The 13,207-nt window shown below is 40.8% G+C and overlaps 2 protein-coding genes and 1 long non-coding RNA gene across 4 annotated transcripts in view; 1 reads left to right on the plus strand and 2 right to left on the minus strand.

Moving 5' to 3' along the window:
- Positions 1-18: 18 nt before the first annotated feature.
- On the minus strand, positions 19-4,600 carry LOC119119655 (kazrin-A-like). The gene is made up of 7 exons (XM_037246143.1): positions 4,124-4,600; positions 3,723-3,841; positions 3,254-3,485; positions 3,063-3,164; positions 2,779-2,945; positions 2,556-2,697; positions 19-1,013 (listed from the first exon to the last, which is right to left on the minus strand). Exons 1-7 carry the CDS (start codon positions 4,223-4,225, stop codon positions 855-857), a joined length of 1,023 nt encoding a protein of 340 aa, XP_037102038.1. The 5' UTR covers positions 4,226-4,600; the 3' UTR covers positions 19-854.
- Positions 4,230-10,501, plus strand: LOC119119658. The gene is made up of 2 exons (XR_005097374.1): positions 4,230-4,336; positions 10,211-10,501. It is a non-coding gene; the product is annotated as an uncharacterized LOC119119658 (long non-coding RNA).
- Positions 8,201-13,207, minus strand: part of LOC119119654 (kazrin-like) — a 93,759-nt gene continuing 88,752 nt past the window's right edge. Inside the window, exons 8-11 of one of the 2 annotated variants that reach the window (XM_037246141.1) lie at positions 12,530-12,607; positions 11,246-11,435; positions 10,204-10,340; positions 8,201-9,243 (exon numbers count right to left, since the gene is read on the minus strand). In XM_037246141.1, coding sequence (XP_037102036.1) covers positions 9,076-9,243; positions 10,204-10,340; positions 11,246-11,435; positions 12,530-12,607 — 573 coding nt within the window. In that variant the 3' untranslated portion in view covers positions 8,201-9,075. The remainder of the gene's footprint in view (positions 9,244-10,203; positions 10,341-11,245; positions 11,436-12,529; positions 12,608-13,207) is intronic. The other variant, XM_037246142.1, reaches the window with a different exon arrangement.

Raw genomic sequence — 13,207 nt, forward strand, 5'->3', positions numbered from 1 at the left:
GACAGTCCTGCGAGGATCTGCAGCGTTAATTAATGAACCCTTATTTTATTTGTTGAAACAGTCAAGCAATGCCATTTATCTGTTAAAAGAATAGGCAGAAAAACACAAATTGTTGAGCTGTATATGTCAAGTAAGTTATACAATAATATCCTATTGGCATCTTTCTTACACTGTCCCTCCGAGACAATCTATTTAGGAGGTTGCATCATTCTTGTTTAGCATCACCTTTAGCACTTGCATCTTGTTCCTGGTTCCTGCCGGCTGTGACACAGCACACATAACATCTCACTTATATTCAATTTAAAAAAAGAAAAAAAAAGAAACTGCCTTTAACTTTCACACACAGCTTGTATTCATTTCGAAACCACAAATGAAAGTCAAGAACTGTGTATGTGCGTGCGTGTGCGTACAAGTGTGTGTGTGTGTGTGTGTGTGTGTGTGCGTGTGTGTGCGTGCGCACGCACGCACGCACATGCATGGGTATATCTGTGTGCAAAATGAAATTGACCAACATACTCAGCAGTTTTTGTTAATTGAGATTTGCTACATTGACCAGGCATCACACATCAGAGCTTCAAAAAAGTATGAATGCTAATCATTTTACATTTATAGGACATCATTGTAATCAAGTACCCTATTGAATACATAATCCATCCATACAAATCTCATTAATCCAGACAAACGACAAATACAAAAATAATTAAAATAGCTTCAGATCTCCATCTTTTGATTCTGTTAAGAAAAAAAAAACATGTTCAAGGTGATGCCGTTTTTTTAAACAGACATTTGAATGAAGACGTGAGTGCAATCTGTCATCAAAAGGTTTCTCGGCGACGTGTCACACTGTCACAACCTCACACATTGGTCACCCCGATGTTGGCGTAAGCCCGGACGGGGCTCCCTTGTGTCCTCGGAGGTGTTTGCTCTCTGACCTCACGAGGTAGCGACCCATAGCTGCTGTGATAGCTCAAGTCCCGTCCGTTGCGTGCCTTAGGGCTGAATCCGGTCGGCGGCTGCAGCAAAAGAAATGAGAGAGACACTTCTTGGGTATTGATTCATGCCAAGGGCAAACCATATGATGCACACTTATGAAATAACAAATGTTTTCAAACGACTTAATAATAGGCAACAGATAATTATATGCAACACTTTTTTTCTACAAGTCTCTGGCAGTGCTTCTGCAACTTTGCTAGAAAATATATAATCTTTCCCATCACAGGAGATATTTTTAGTACAGGCTCACAGGCTACTCGTGTGGTCCTTGGGAGCTACCTGGATTAAATGTACCTTTTGGCATTTAGAAACGCATTTGTTTGTTTTGCCTCTTAATATACGTTGCATGCAAAAACAAATACATTATTTTGTAGGAAATAAATAAAAGTGTAAAAACTTATGAACACTTGTATCTGTTGCACTGTTCCACTTTAAGGCCATCAATGTATTAAGGTTAGAGAAGTTAGTATTTTACTATAAACTACCGTTTTTTTCCGTGTATAATACGCAAAATTTAACTAATTTATTGTCCTAAAATCTGGGGTGCGCATTATACATGGGTACAATTTTTTTTTAATTTTTTTTTTTTAATTTAATTTTTTTTTTTTTTTTTTTTTTTTTTAAGAAAATCATGGTACTGGTACGAGTATTGATTTATGTATTGTTCTCTTCTTGTCATGTTGTGAAAGAATGTGGGTTGAATAAATACCGAAAGAACAATAGTGTGTTTGTACTGTGCTCTGGTCATTTCGTCAAAGAAGGGATAATAGTCCTCTTCTCTTCTTGACTGACAATGAATGTGATCGTTTAATACAATCAGCAAATAACAAAATGCGTATTACAGGTAATATTTTATTTCACAACACTTTGCCTTGTTCCTTTCGTCTCTGCTGTTCACTTCAAACACGCTCCATACGAACGCAATGCTCTCGTATCAGACGCTTGCTCGATCACCTGCTCGTTTGCTGTCACAATGTACCCTACACAAATCCGAAACATTTGTTGCGGCTCCGAGTCACGACGAGGGGCAAGTTTTGGTTTCCAAGGGTGTTTTTATTCCTCTTCAACGTCTCTCCCATACAGAGCCGCCTTTTTCACATGTCCGCACGTCACTTTCCTCTCTTTTCATCTGATCGCGGTGGTGCCTTTACGGGCAGTCGGAGAAATCAACGCCAACAAAAAAAATACATCCAGCCTAGTTAAGACCATACCAAAGACTATAAAAATGGGACCCATTGCCTCCCTGCGTGTGTGACGATCATTGGGACTTTAAAAAAAAAAACAAATTTTAAAAAATTTAAAAAAAAAATAATAATAATAATTGGGTGCGTATTATACATGGGTACAGGCTTTTTTCCAGCATCAACATGCCATTGTTAGGGTGCGTATTATACATGGGGGCGTATTATACACGGAAAAAAACGGTAATTACTTTTGAATGGTAATGACTCAAAATATAACATATATTACCAGTTATATTTTGCCCAACACTAATTTTGATATACATACTATACAATGTGTGCAGTTCAAGATGATAAGATAAGGTAACTGCTTTTTCCCACCTTGACAGCCCTCCTCCTAAGTGAGCCCTCATCGTCCGTGTGTCGACTGGCAGAGCCAGGCGACCTGCTCGGGGAGTTTTGGCGAATGGGAGTTGGCGGTGTTCCCAAAACTAAGCGCTCAACGCCTTGCTTTCCATCTGCCCTGCAAAATTCAAAGAAGATTTAACATCTCTTGCTTTGAGTGGGTGCTAAAACAAAAGTGTACTGGATGGCATGGGTTTACCTGGCCAGGCCGATCAGATTTGTCAGCTCTTCTTCGAGGTGTCTCCGAATCATGTGCTTGCTGCTGGGAATTCCCATTGTTGTGGCCAAAGTGTCGCTGGAAAAACTCGGTTCCAGCACCATGACAGCTCCATGAATGCCGCTGCTGACTACACCTTCCGTAAACTCCTGCACAGATGGACGGAAGGTTTACATGGTGATTCAGCCAAGCACAGTGAGCCAGTTTCAATTTGGGTGTAAGAAAAAGTGAATTCAGTTTGAAATTAGTCATTCCCTTATGCTCACCTTGAGGTCGATATCTTTAAGCCATTTAATGACACGATGAGAGGTCCAAACCAAAGGGTCCGTGTTTTGGTGCTCACACTGTACTCGGCGGGCCTGCAGTGCCTGGTGAGCATTTCGACAAGAGCCTTTTATTCAAGTGAGATTCTCTCACGTTTTAGAGGCCGGATGGTGCTGTGTGCATTGCCACTTACATCCTTTTCAAAATTTAGCGAGTGCAGCAGTTCGATGCCCAGCAGCAAGCTGACCTGGTGGAACTTTTTGGAGATGTTGAGATGGCGTTCGAGGTCACGGCGGGTCAGGGAGTGGAGCATGCGTCCGTCCACCAAGTGCGTGTGAAATGCCTGCGAGTACTGTGGCAAGCCCACGTCGCTGAGCCAGGCCTTGGCTACCCAGTGGTGGTCCATGTCAGCAGCTTTGGATAAACTGCAGAGAAGCAGTGTCAGTCATGGTCGTGTGTGGGTTCAGTTCCCAATCAGTCTTGGTCAGAATTTGAGGATGAATGCTTGTCTGTTTTTTTATGTGCCAATGGAAATAGATTGATAACTGTTGTGGTATTATGGAAATGAGGGCAGCTTGCTGGACCAATAGCAAACTCAGCCATATGATGGAAGGCTCCGCCTGCCATATAGTTTAAGTCAAGGTTTGTCTCGCCTTCCTCACCCTCTTCCATCTTCAGCTTCCCTGTAGTCTTCAATGGCCAGACGCAGTTTGCGACGATGCATCAAACTGGTTACGCCCAAACCGAGCTCCAGGTCCTCATCGGTTAGCCCCAATAACACCTACAAAACAAACATGTCAACATGACCCTGCTCATTTGCAGTTCGGTATGTGTCGATTTGCCCATTAGCACATTTGTTGTAATCCGCCGGTTTTATTTGCTCAAAAATGTAGCCATTCAGTGTCAGCGCCATCAAGAATGTCGATGTGTTTTGAGGAATTTCATTTTGACGCAAGTAGTGCTCTACAGGCTATTCTTGGGTTATGTCAATTACACTTGGATTTTTGTGGCACGGCTTGGTCTCTATCGCCCATGAATAGTAGCGGTTCACTGTATTTCTTACCTTGCCACTCTTGACATTCTCCGAGCAGGTACGTATGTACATGGGCATCGCCATGACGACCTCTAGCCACGCCTGCACAGTGCCCGCCCTCCACTGAGACATAGGTGTGCCCCTGGCTAGCTCCACCTGCTGCAGGCGGTCCAACGGCTCTTCCGGGCCGTCTGGCAAGCTGAGGCTGAGGCGATTGAGGCTGGTGAGGCTCTCCGAGTCTGGGTGAGTGGGTGAATGAGGAGAGGGGGAGGGCAAGAAAATGTGGGTGTTGTGGTTGGCAGTGTGGGTGAGGGCAGAGAGTGAGTTGTGACATCACACATTCGATTTTCAAGCGCAGCGGTGGACAAATTTGGGTGCTCATAGTCCACATCAGATAACTATTAACCACATTGGCTCATTATTAACATCTTTTGAAAACACATTAAAATGTGAATGTAGACTTATTTACAATGAAATTATGTATTAATTACTTTATGTAAAATATATTTTACAAATATTCAACATATTAAGATGTAGTCAATTAGCCCATTATTTGAGGTAAATGGAATTAAAAAAAGATAAACAAAGAAATACATATTAATTGACCAATTTCATGAAAAACTGTCTGAATTAACACAGCTCAAATTGCAGTACTTGTACTGTGAAAATATCAATGCTCAGTGGGCCAGATTAAAGAATGGAGCAGACATTTTGTGGCTAACAGGCCTGGTAATAACTTTCCTTCACAATACAGTTTCTGTTAATAATATTAGCCCTTTTTTGTGCACTCGTTGAAATGCAAGGACATTTCAAACACACATTTTCAAACCCAGAATTGTTGCAGTACTGTATTGTAGTTTTGCTTTGTCTGACACTGCAGTATACAGGGTAGGTAACAAGAACTACTTGCAAGGTGAGCTTTTTAGCAAGGGCTTCATCACTAGATGGCAATGTGGAGCCAACAATTGTCAGACGGGCAGACTCGAGACTTGGGCATCATCATGAATCATGCGCTTCCCAGTGCAAAATTAACCATTTAACCATTTAAACTAAAATGCACTTCATCCTGTTTGTGTACCTAAAATAAGCTAATCATGCAATGCTTTTCAAATTGTATGTTGGAAAACACTTTTGCTTCCTGTTGGGTACAACATTTTCACATATGCCCGTATAGGGTCAGAATAAATCAATACTTATTAGCCCACATAGTAGAAAATCATTATGTTTTTCCTGAGCTAAGAGAGGAATTTAAATCAAAGCATTAATAAAACATGCTCTGAAGTAACTATTGCCAAAAAGCTTGTGATAAAAAGAAAAAAGGCTGTTCATTTTTAAGTATGTTTGACACAAAGTTGCATCATTTCAATCTTGACTCCTAAACTTTAAAATTCTTCATGTTCTTTGTCCCACGCATCATTTCCCACCCAGTGGATCTAGAAAGTAAGTCGTCCACATATTGTTTTACAGGCTTAATCCAAAAAGGATTTTAAAAATCTCCCCTTCAAATTCTTACCACGACATCCCATAAGGCAGACATGAAGGAAATTTGGGAGGCGCTGCAAAGAGAAATGGGCCAACCCTAACCTCTAACCCTATCCCCTAACTCTGAACCTAACCCTAGGTTGAAAAGATGACTTTAGTTTGAAATCGTACTATGACACTTAATCAATAACACTCACCCTAAAACCTAAACCCAAACCCCTAAATCCTAAACCCCAACCCCAGAAGTACAAAAACATTTGAACAGTTGGAAGGTTTAGAGAAAGTGAAATTAAGTTCACTTGGAAAGGTTACAGTGCAGCTTAAAATGAAAACGAAATAAATGCAGCTTGAAATTTCACCTGAAATCCGAACATCTCTAACCTAGTGATGTATGTTTTCAATTTTACAATTTCTTAACTTCTCTTCACTTCTTGATTTCCTCAACGTCAATAATTGGGAAGCGATGAGAACCAGTGTAGTTAGTGCAAACGAGTTACAGTAAGTCACGTGTTTCCAGCATGGTGTCCTTTCCCTCTCAATGTCAGCTGCGATTGGACGCTCACATTTGGCGGGAGAGGAAAGGAGGCCATTTGAAAGCATCCTTAAACGCATGCACACACAAGGCATACAAGATTAGAACCATGAAGAATGATCACACACAAATATTAATACGCAGGGAAAGAGAGGACAGTCACGTAAAAATTCAACATGATTTATTTTCATTTTAAAATACTCTTACTTCTTTAGATTTTATATCACCTCCTTGTTTCTTTGTCCTTAGTTTAACCATGCCTTTTAAATCGTCACACATACACATCTCACGACTTTACAATTAAAGGCCGCTCTCTGCTGAACCACTGTCATTCTTAATATTCTTCAATAATATTAATTTTCCCTATTGTTGTCCCATTTACAATGAGTAAAACATTTGAGCAAAAAAAATAATTAAAAAAATAAACACAGAAATGGTCTCAAAGACTGAAATGACCTCTTGGCTTCTTCTGAAAGTTGGCAAGAGAACAAAATTAAAGCCGAAATGTTTGGTGAAATAAACAATTGGAAGTGCTTATGCATACAGTCCAATTCATAATTGATTTTATAGCTTAAGTTTTGTAGGGCGAGCTTTGTGCTGAAGGCACCCACCACCGCACACAGCCAGCACTAGTGTTGCAGGGGAAAGTGAGGTTAGATTAGGATCTAGAGATGAGATTTCCTGGGGGCGAGGCACTGCAGATTCCAGCCCGATCCAGCAAAAGAGCACTAATAACACTGGTCAACAGCAAATGTTAGTCAGAGATGGCTACATGTGTCCCTAAATGTATTGTTGATTCAGATATTTTTCGTCTATGTATAGCTTTGCAGATTTCGGATTTTACCATGCGTCATAATTTATATAACTATGACATTTCTGAATTTGTTTTTTAGCTGTTGCTGCTTTTAACCCTTAATTCACGAGTATTACAAAATACATTCCTATATTATGTATTATATGGTTATTTTATTATCATTATTATTATGAAAACTTGATATGCTAGATGATGAAAGTCCCAATGATCGTCACACACACCTGGGTGTGGTGAAATTTGTCCTCTGCATTTAACCCATCCCCGTGTGATTTTAATCCATCCCCTGGGGGAGAGGGGAGCAGTGAGCAGCAGCGGTGCCGCGCTCGGGAATCAGTTGGTGATCTAACCCCCCAATTCCAACCCTTAATGCTGAGTGCCAAGCAGGGAGGCAATGGGTCCCATTTTTATAGTCTTTGGTATGACCCGGCCGGGGTTTGAACCCACAACCTTCCAGTCTCAGGGCGGACACTCTACCACTAGGCCACTGAGCTGGTGTGTCAAACTCTGGCCTGCGGGCTAGATTTGGTCTGTAGTGGAATTATACTTGGCCCACGAAGACAAATTGTGCATCAACTTTGTGTCAATACTAAAATTTCAAATTGTCTTCACTTTTAAAAAATACAGATGTTTCAGACGTTTCAAGCATTTTTTTATTACCATTCATCTTTTAAAAATTTAAACAGTTCTTACTAGTCTTGGATTTCAAAACTAGTTATTAAATCAGTTTGTTGTGTGCCTATACTGTATATAATATGAGACGTTCATACATTCATTTGGGTTGAAGGTCATATTGGCCCTCCGAAGGAAACTATGGGTATGATGCGGCCCACGACAAAAATTAGTTTGACACCCCTGTGCTAGAAGGGGGGGAAAAAGGCAGATTCAAGATCAGTGCATAAAAATAATCGAGAATGTTTTTGCAACTGATTTGAATTTTCTTTTAAACATTTGTAGTTTTAATTATGTAAAGCACATGGAGTTACCTTATGCATTAAGTGCACTATTTAAACAGCAGAAGCTCAGTTGTTCTGATTAATCCATTTCAAAACACTGACCCAAACCACATATTTTGAAAACTGACCTAATTTTCTATAAAAAAACAAAATCAAGTAAATACAGTTTATCAGTTCCAGACACCTTGAAATGTTAACAAAAAGCATTTCATAAAGATAAATTATCGTTCAAAAGAATACCTATCAAATTTGAATAACAAATGAAACCGATATATGAACACTAATCATCACAGTTTAACCGACGTGACATAACATAATTTGCATCTAATTTTCAGAAACCACATACGTATGGCATACACGAGATTCTTTTTGGAATAATTTTGGTTGACTTAACTTTCCATTAATGTTTGATTAGTCACTGTGTGTGTTTAAGAATTATTGAAGTTACAACGGCTAACAAGTTCCTGACAAGTTTGAGAGTGTGGCAGGGGTAACTGACCTCTCTTTTCTCAAAGCAGACAGTTGTTAGTTCATTTTACGGACGGTGGCGTCAGAGTCGCATGCGCTGTGGGACAGTATGTGCATGCATGGCACAATACGGCACGCATGTATGTACAAACGCTTCTATCTGAACAGATAGAAATCACATTTCCCACAATCCCTGCTAGGCCTCGTGTTGCTAGGAAACAAAATGCCTTGAGTGGACGATTCATTCCGCTTAAAGAGGCGCTTGTGTAGTTTGCCTGACTGTGGAGAGAATGGGATGGATTTGAGGAGTCTGCATGCCGCCCACAGGAAAACTGTTCTCAGGACGGGGAATGAACCAGGCAGGCAGGACGGTAAACGTGGGTGGCGGGGACTTAAAAGGTAGTCAGGGTTACATATCAAAAATAAGAAAAGGCATTCAGGACATGGAGACATTTACACACACACACACACACACACACACACACAAAGTGCACATCAACTGTTGTTATTTACATGTACAGCAGTCCTTCAAGTTTGCAGTTGAGTGAAAATCAAAGTAGAGAATTGAAACTGATATTCACCATGTTGCGCACTATTTACATGAATGTACATACCGTACGTACAGGTGCAATTTGCTAGCTCACACTCGCACACCTTCACACGTGCCGTTTGTCACGGACATTAAAACCTAGCGCCATCCTCCGATCATTTCCACAGAGGCTCTGCGTGGCCTTTACCAGTCGGCGTCCTCCTCTATGTAATAATCGGGTGTTGCAGTACCATCAAACAGACCCGGGTCCAGGGACTTGCGTTGTTTTCGGGTGAAGACTCGCGACAAAGAGCCCAGGCCCATTTTGTCCTTCTTCTTCTTACATTTGGCCACCTCCAGATCTTCTAGAGACTGAAGGACAAACAAAAGGAGGCGGCACAAAAGATGCGTGATAAATGCCTGGATACAAGAAGTGTGGGTGACATTTGTCATGCTGCCAGCCGAGCACACACAAACGCAGCAAGAATGTCACTTTGATATGCCGAGCATGTAATGGGGAAGCAGTATATCTTCAGTTTACATTTTCCAACCTTTAGTGAGCCAATTAAGGCACAGGATTTACATAAAAAAAAATCTCACGGCACAGCACCAAACAAAGATGTCACAAATAAATCACACTGGTTGTCCAGAAAAATGGGCTCATGTGTTGCCATTACTCCTATTTTTTTATTTTGGTTGCAGTGCTTAACTTTTGTAGGGAGAAAAATTTCATTAAGTGCTACTGGAAGTACAAAAACATTTTAAAAACTTTGGAGCACAATTTCCGAGGCATCCACCAATGCAACGCACCACCGCTCACATCAGAGATAACTCCGAAGCCCAAAATGGTTACCTCGCAAAGCCAACAACAGTCAAGAAGTTGAAAGAAGTAATTGGAACACGGCGATATTTCACAATGTTGTTGAATCCGTTGGTTCGTGTTATCAGCGTCGTAAAATAGTGGAAACCAGTGTGCAAATCAACGAATATGCTGGAATGAGTAAAGGAACGCCACTCATGTTTTCTTATATGCCACTTTTATACTTTTGTCCCAATCCTTATATCTGATGTGGAAATTAATTTTTTGTTCTACTATTAGCATAATCCTCACTGACATTGAGCAGATACAGTTAAATAAATGAAATAATAATGTGTTGAATTGTTTGTATCTGCTGAATAAAGAAATTCAAATAGTAATTTGGATTTAAGGACATGAGCGATTTCATCTTTTGTCTTCGTTTTTGTCAGGTTCTGTTAAAAAAGTTGGATGAACTCTGTATTTCAAGGCAAGGATAAAATTTCGATGTTGCGGTGTTAGCGAGCATCTCTTACATTGCAGAGTGAGTGTGTCCGATGACGTGGAGAGTTGATGTCACTAGGTGTGGACGACCTGTCTCCCTCCGCAGCCGAGGCATCGGAGATGACGGAGGGCTGACGCGAGTGGCACGGGCTCAACCTCACAGCAGCCACTAAATGGGATGAGAGTGGCAGGGGGGATTGGGGGATGAAAGCTTGATTTTTTTTTTTCTTTTTCTAAAGAGAGAGCTTTGGCACTGAATGCAACAACTGGGAAAATAGGATTCTTGTGACATTCTTTGGAGTCACAAATAAACATAATACCAAATCAAAAGCCTGAAATTACATGCAATCATGTGCAGTTGCCAAGCAACAGTGAGTGAGCATGTACCAGTGAGACTGCTACGTACACATCAACTGATTTTACGGCCATTTCCTTTTTTTCTGCTTGTGTGTTGACTCAGTTTGCATTACCTTATCAATTTGAACAGCATGAATCACAACAACTGCACACGTTATGAAGTTAAATGACTAAAGACTGTTTTGTAGATGCCTAGAATGCAATCAAAGACGAGTCGAAGAAGATTAATCGAGGATATTTTCTTGTCTAGAAACATTAGTATGTAACGCCACCACGCGCTGCGAGCGCCAACTTCAAAATAAAAGACTACCAAGGTATTGATGTCAAAGTATTACTGTATTTAGGCCTTTATTTTGCCTCAGCAGCGCATTGCCGTTATGCAAAGTATGAAGTGTGTTTTTGTGGCTGGCTTGACTCAAAACTACTCAAGCACTTGTTTCACTTCAATCCTTTTGTCAATATTTTGTATAACTCAATAAGAAATAGAAACATGTTAATGTTTACATTGGGGATAAATCAGGTGGCCACCACATTTGGTTTGGTTCTGTCGATCTGCGGCTTTTTATAGCGATGTATAAACAACTGGAAGGTGCAAGATAAAGTAGGTGAGCCCGCTGCTTCTTCCAAAAAGCGCATGGAATGATGGCTAACAGCACGCCCACAAGAACACACATCATAATCGGGTGCATGCCGGCCAGTCACTGAAGCTACTTCTACCTTGTCTGTCGGTGGGATGGCCCGTGTGCACGTAGAGGGTCTGCTGACTCTGTCTGATGGCAGCAGTGAGGGGAAGGTCAGCTTGCATCACCCACTCCTGGTTGTTACCGTTGACAACCGGCTCTGTTGGCATTGCCAGGGAGTGACGTTTAGGCACATCCTTGGTAAGGGTGGCTAGTGACTGTTTGGCCTTGGGAGAAGTGAAGAGAGACAAATAGACACATTTAGGGGGATTTACTGCGTGCTTACCGCCCATACAGGTATGAACTGTGCATTCTCCAATGGAACGAGATTACGATGTCATTGTTGGCTATTAGGATCGGTGCTGATATTCAAGAGAGAGGGGGACTGAGGTCTGTGTTGTAATTGATGCCCCCCTCCCCGCGTTTAGTTATTTTTCAGTGAATAGCGAAGGATAGGATCCACAGGGGAAAAAAAAAACAGGCAAGTGTTCACACTAATCTTTTTGTGTTCAATTTATCATTCAAATATTCTAGTGAATGTGATTGTTTTATGTAGATTATTGTCATTAGCCTATGGGGAAGATATCATTGAGCAGCATGAATGCCACCTAGTAACAAGCCAGGAGAAAGAATTTTGTTGATTGTCATTGCATTTGGTATGTTTCTTCATATATCAGAAACAATGTGAATTGCCCATACTATTTAGAACAAACATTGCAACTGGAGTCTGGGAAAATCACATCTGATAAAATCGGTAAAACTGAGGACTATAATTTTCCTGTTATGCAGTATAACTAAGTGGTTGGCACTCAGTTGTCATTAACCAGCCAATACTTTGACAAGGCCCACAATACAATTGTTGCAAGTCGATTTTGTCAATGGTTTTCTATGTTTTAACTCTAATAAGAATGTCCGCTAAATTATGCTTTAAATGTATTGTTTTGTTCCATGCAAAGCAAGGAGGGTGCAAATCACCACCACCGGCACCACAATCATCTTTCTTGCAAACAACCACTTCATTACACCGGTCAGACAATCATCAATCACCAAGGCTGACATGCAAAACAAAACGGAATCAAACCCCTTCATTCGTGGTCACGATACTGACGTCTCGTTCCTGAATTAGAGCTCAATCACATTCCAATCAATCACACGGGAAATCCTTGGGATCACCGCCGGTCAAATGATCGTGCTCAATTGGGGTGAGCTGGGGATTAGTCAAACACGTATCCATGACAACATTTAAGGGATCTTTTTGAGGAACAAGTGGGGGTTAAGAAAGGTTCAAGTCAAAGCTGAACAGGGCGAGGCTCCATCTTACCGCCATAACCCTCGGGGAGAAGTCCCTGTCCCCGAGCCGCTCAAACACCCGGAACTCCATTCTTTGATTGACACTGATCTGAAGGGCGGGGGTGGAGACATGAGGCAGGGCCAAACTGCACATTTAAATGACTTCACGATTAATTTAGCATATACCTAAAATGTTATGGTCAAGAGGTGTTTTTTTTTTTAATTATGATAAAACAAAATCTATAAACCTGACTTTAGGGAGGTATCAATGAAACTAACAGGCATAATTGATAAGGGGATTAATTGTCACTAAGAATTCAATTCTTGAAGCATGTGAGGCAAAATCGATTACATGATTTCATTACTTGGCTGAAAATAGCACTGGTGATATTGATTCAATCCCAACTAGTTGACAGTTGAAATTAACATTCTAGCATTTAATTCAACCTTTAAAAACGATTATTGTCATATATTCTTGCAATGGAGCACGTGTCGAGAAGAGACCAACCAACATTCTAATTTAATGCAGATTGCATTGAGCGCAGATCCAGATAAAGCTGGGATTGTGGAATTGTTGCAATAAATAACCCATTAACATGTCTATAATGTTATGTCATCCTTTGTCAAGCAGGAAGAAGCCTGCTAATTAATAAAGTGATGAATAAAGACACCAATATAGAGTGCTTTGTCATTCATGCATTGAAATGGT

This window comes from Syngnathus acus, chromosome 2 (genome assembly GCF_901709675.1).
Source record: "Syngnathus acus chromosome 2, fSynAcu1.2, whole genome shotgun sequence".
NCBI lineage: Eukaryota > Metazoa > Chordata > Actinopteri > Syngnathiformes > Syngnathidae > Syngnathus > Syngnathus acus.

Excerpts from the sequence above, each read along its gene's own strand:
- LOC119119655 (XM_037246143.1), bottom strand. The coding sequence starts at position 4,225 with ATGTCTCAGTGGAGGGCGGGCACTGTGCAGGCGTGGCTAGAGGTCGTC. Across the intron at positions 3,842-4,123 it reads AGAATGTCAAGAGTGGCAAG|GTGTTATTGGGGCTAACCGA; the intron begins GTAAGAAATACA and ends TTTGTTTTGTAG. Across the intron at positions 2,698-2,778 it reads AATCTGATCGGCCTGGCCAG|GGCAGATGGAAAGCAAGGCG; the intron begins GTAAACCCATGC and ends TGAATTTTGCAG.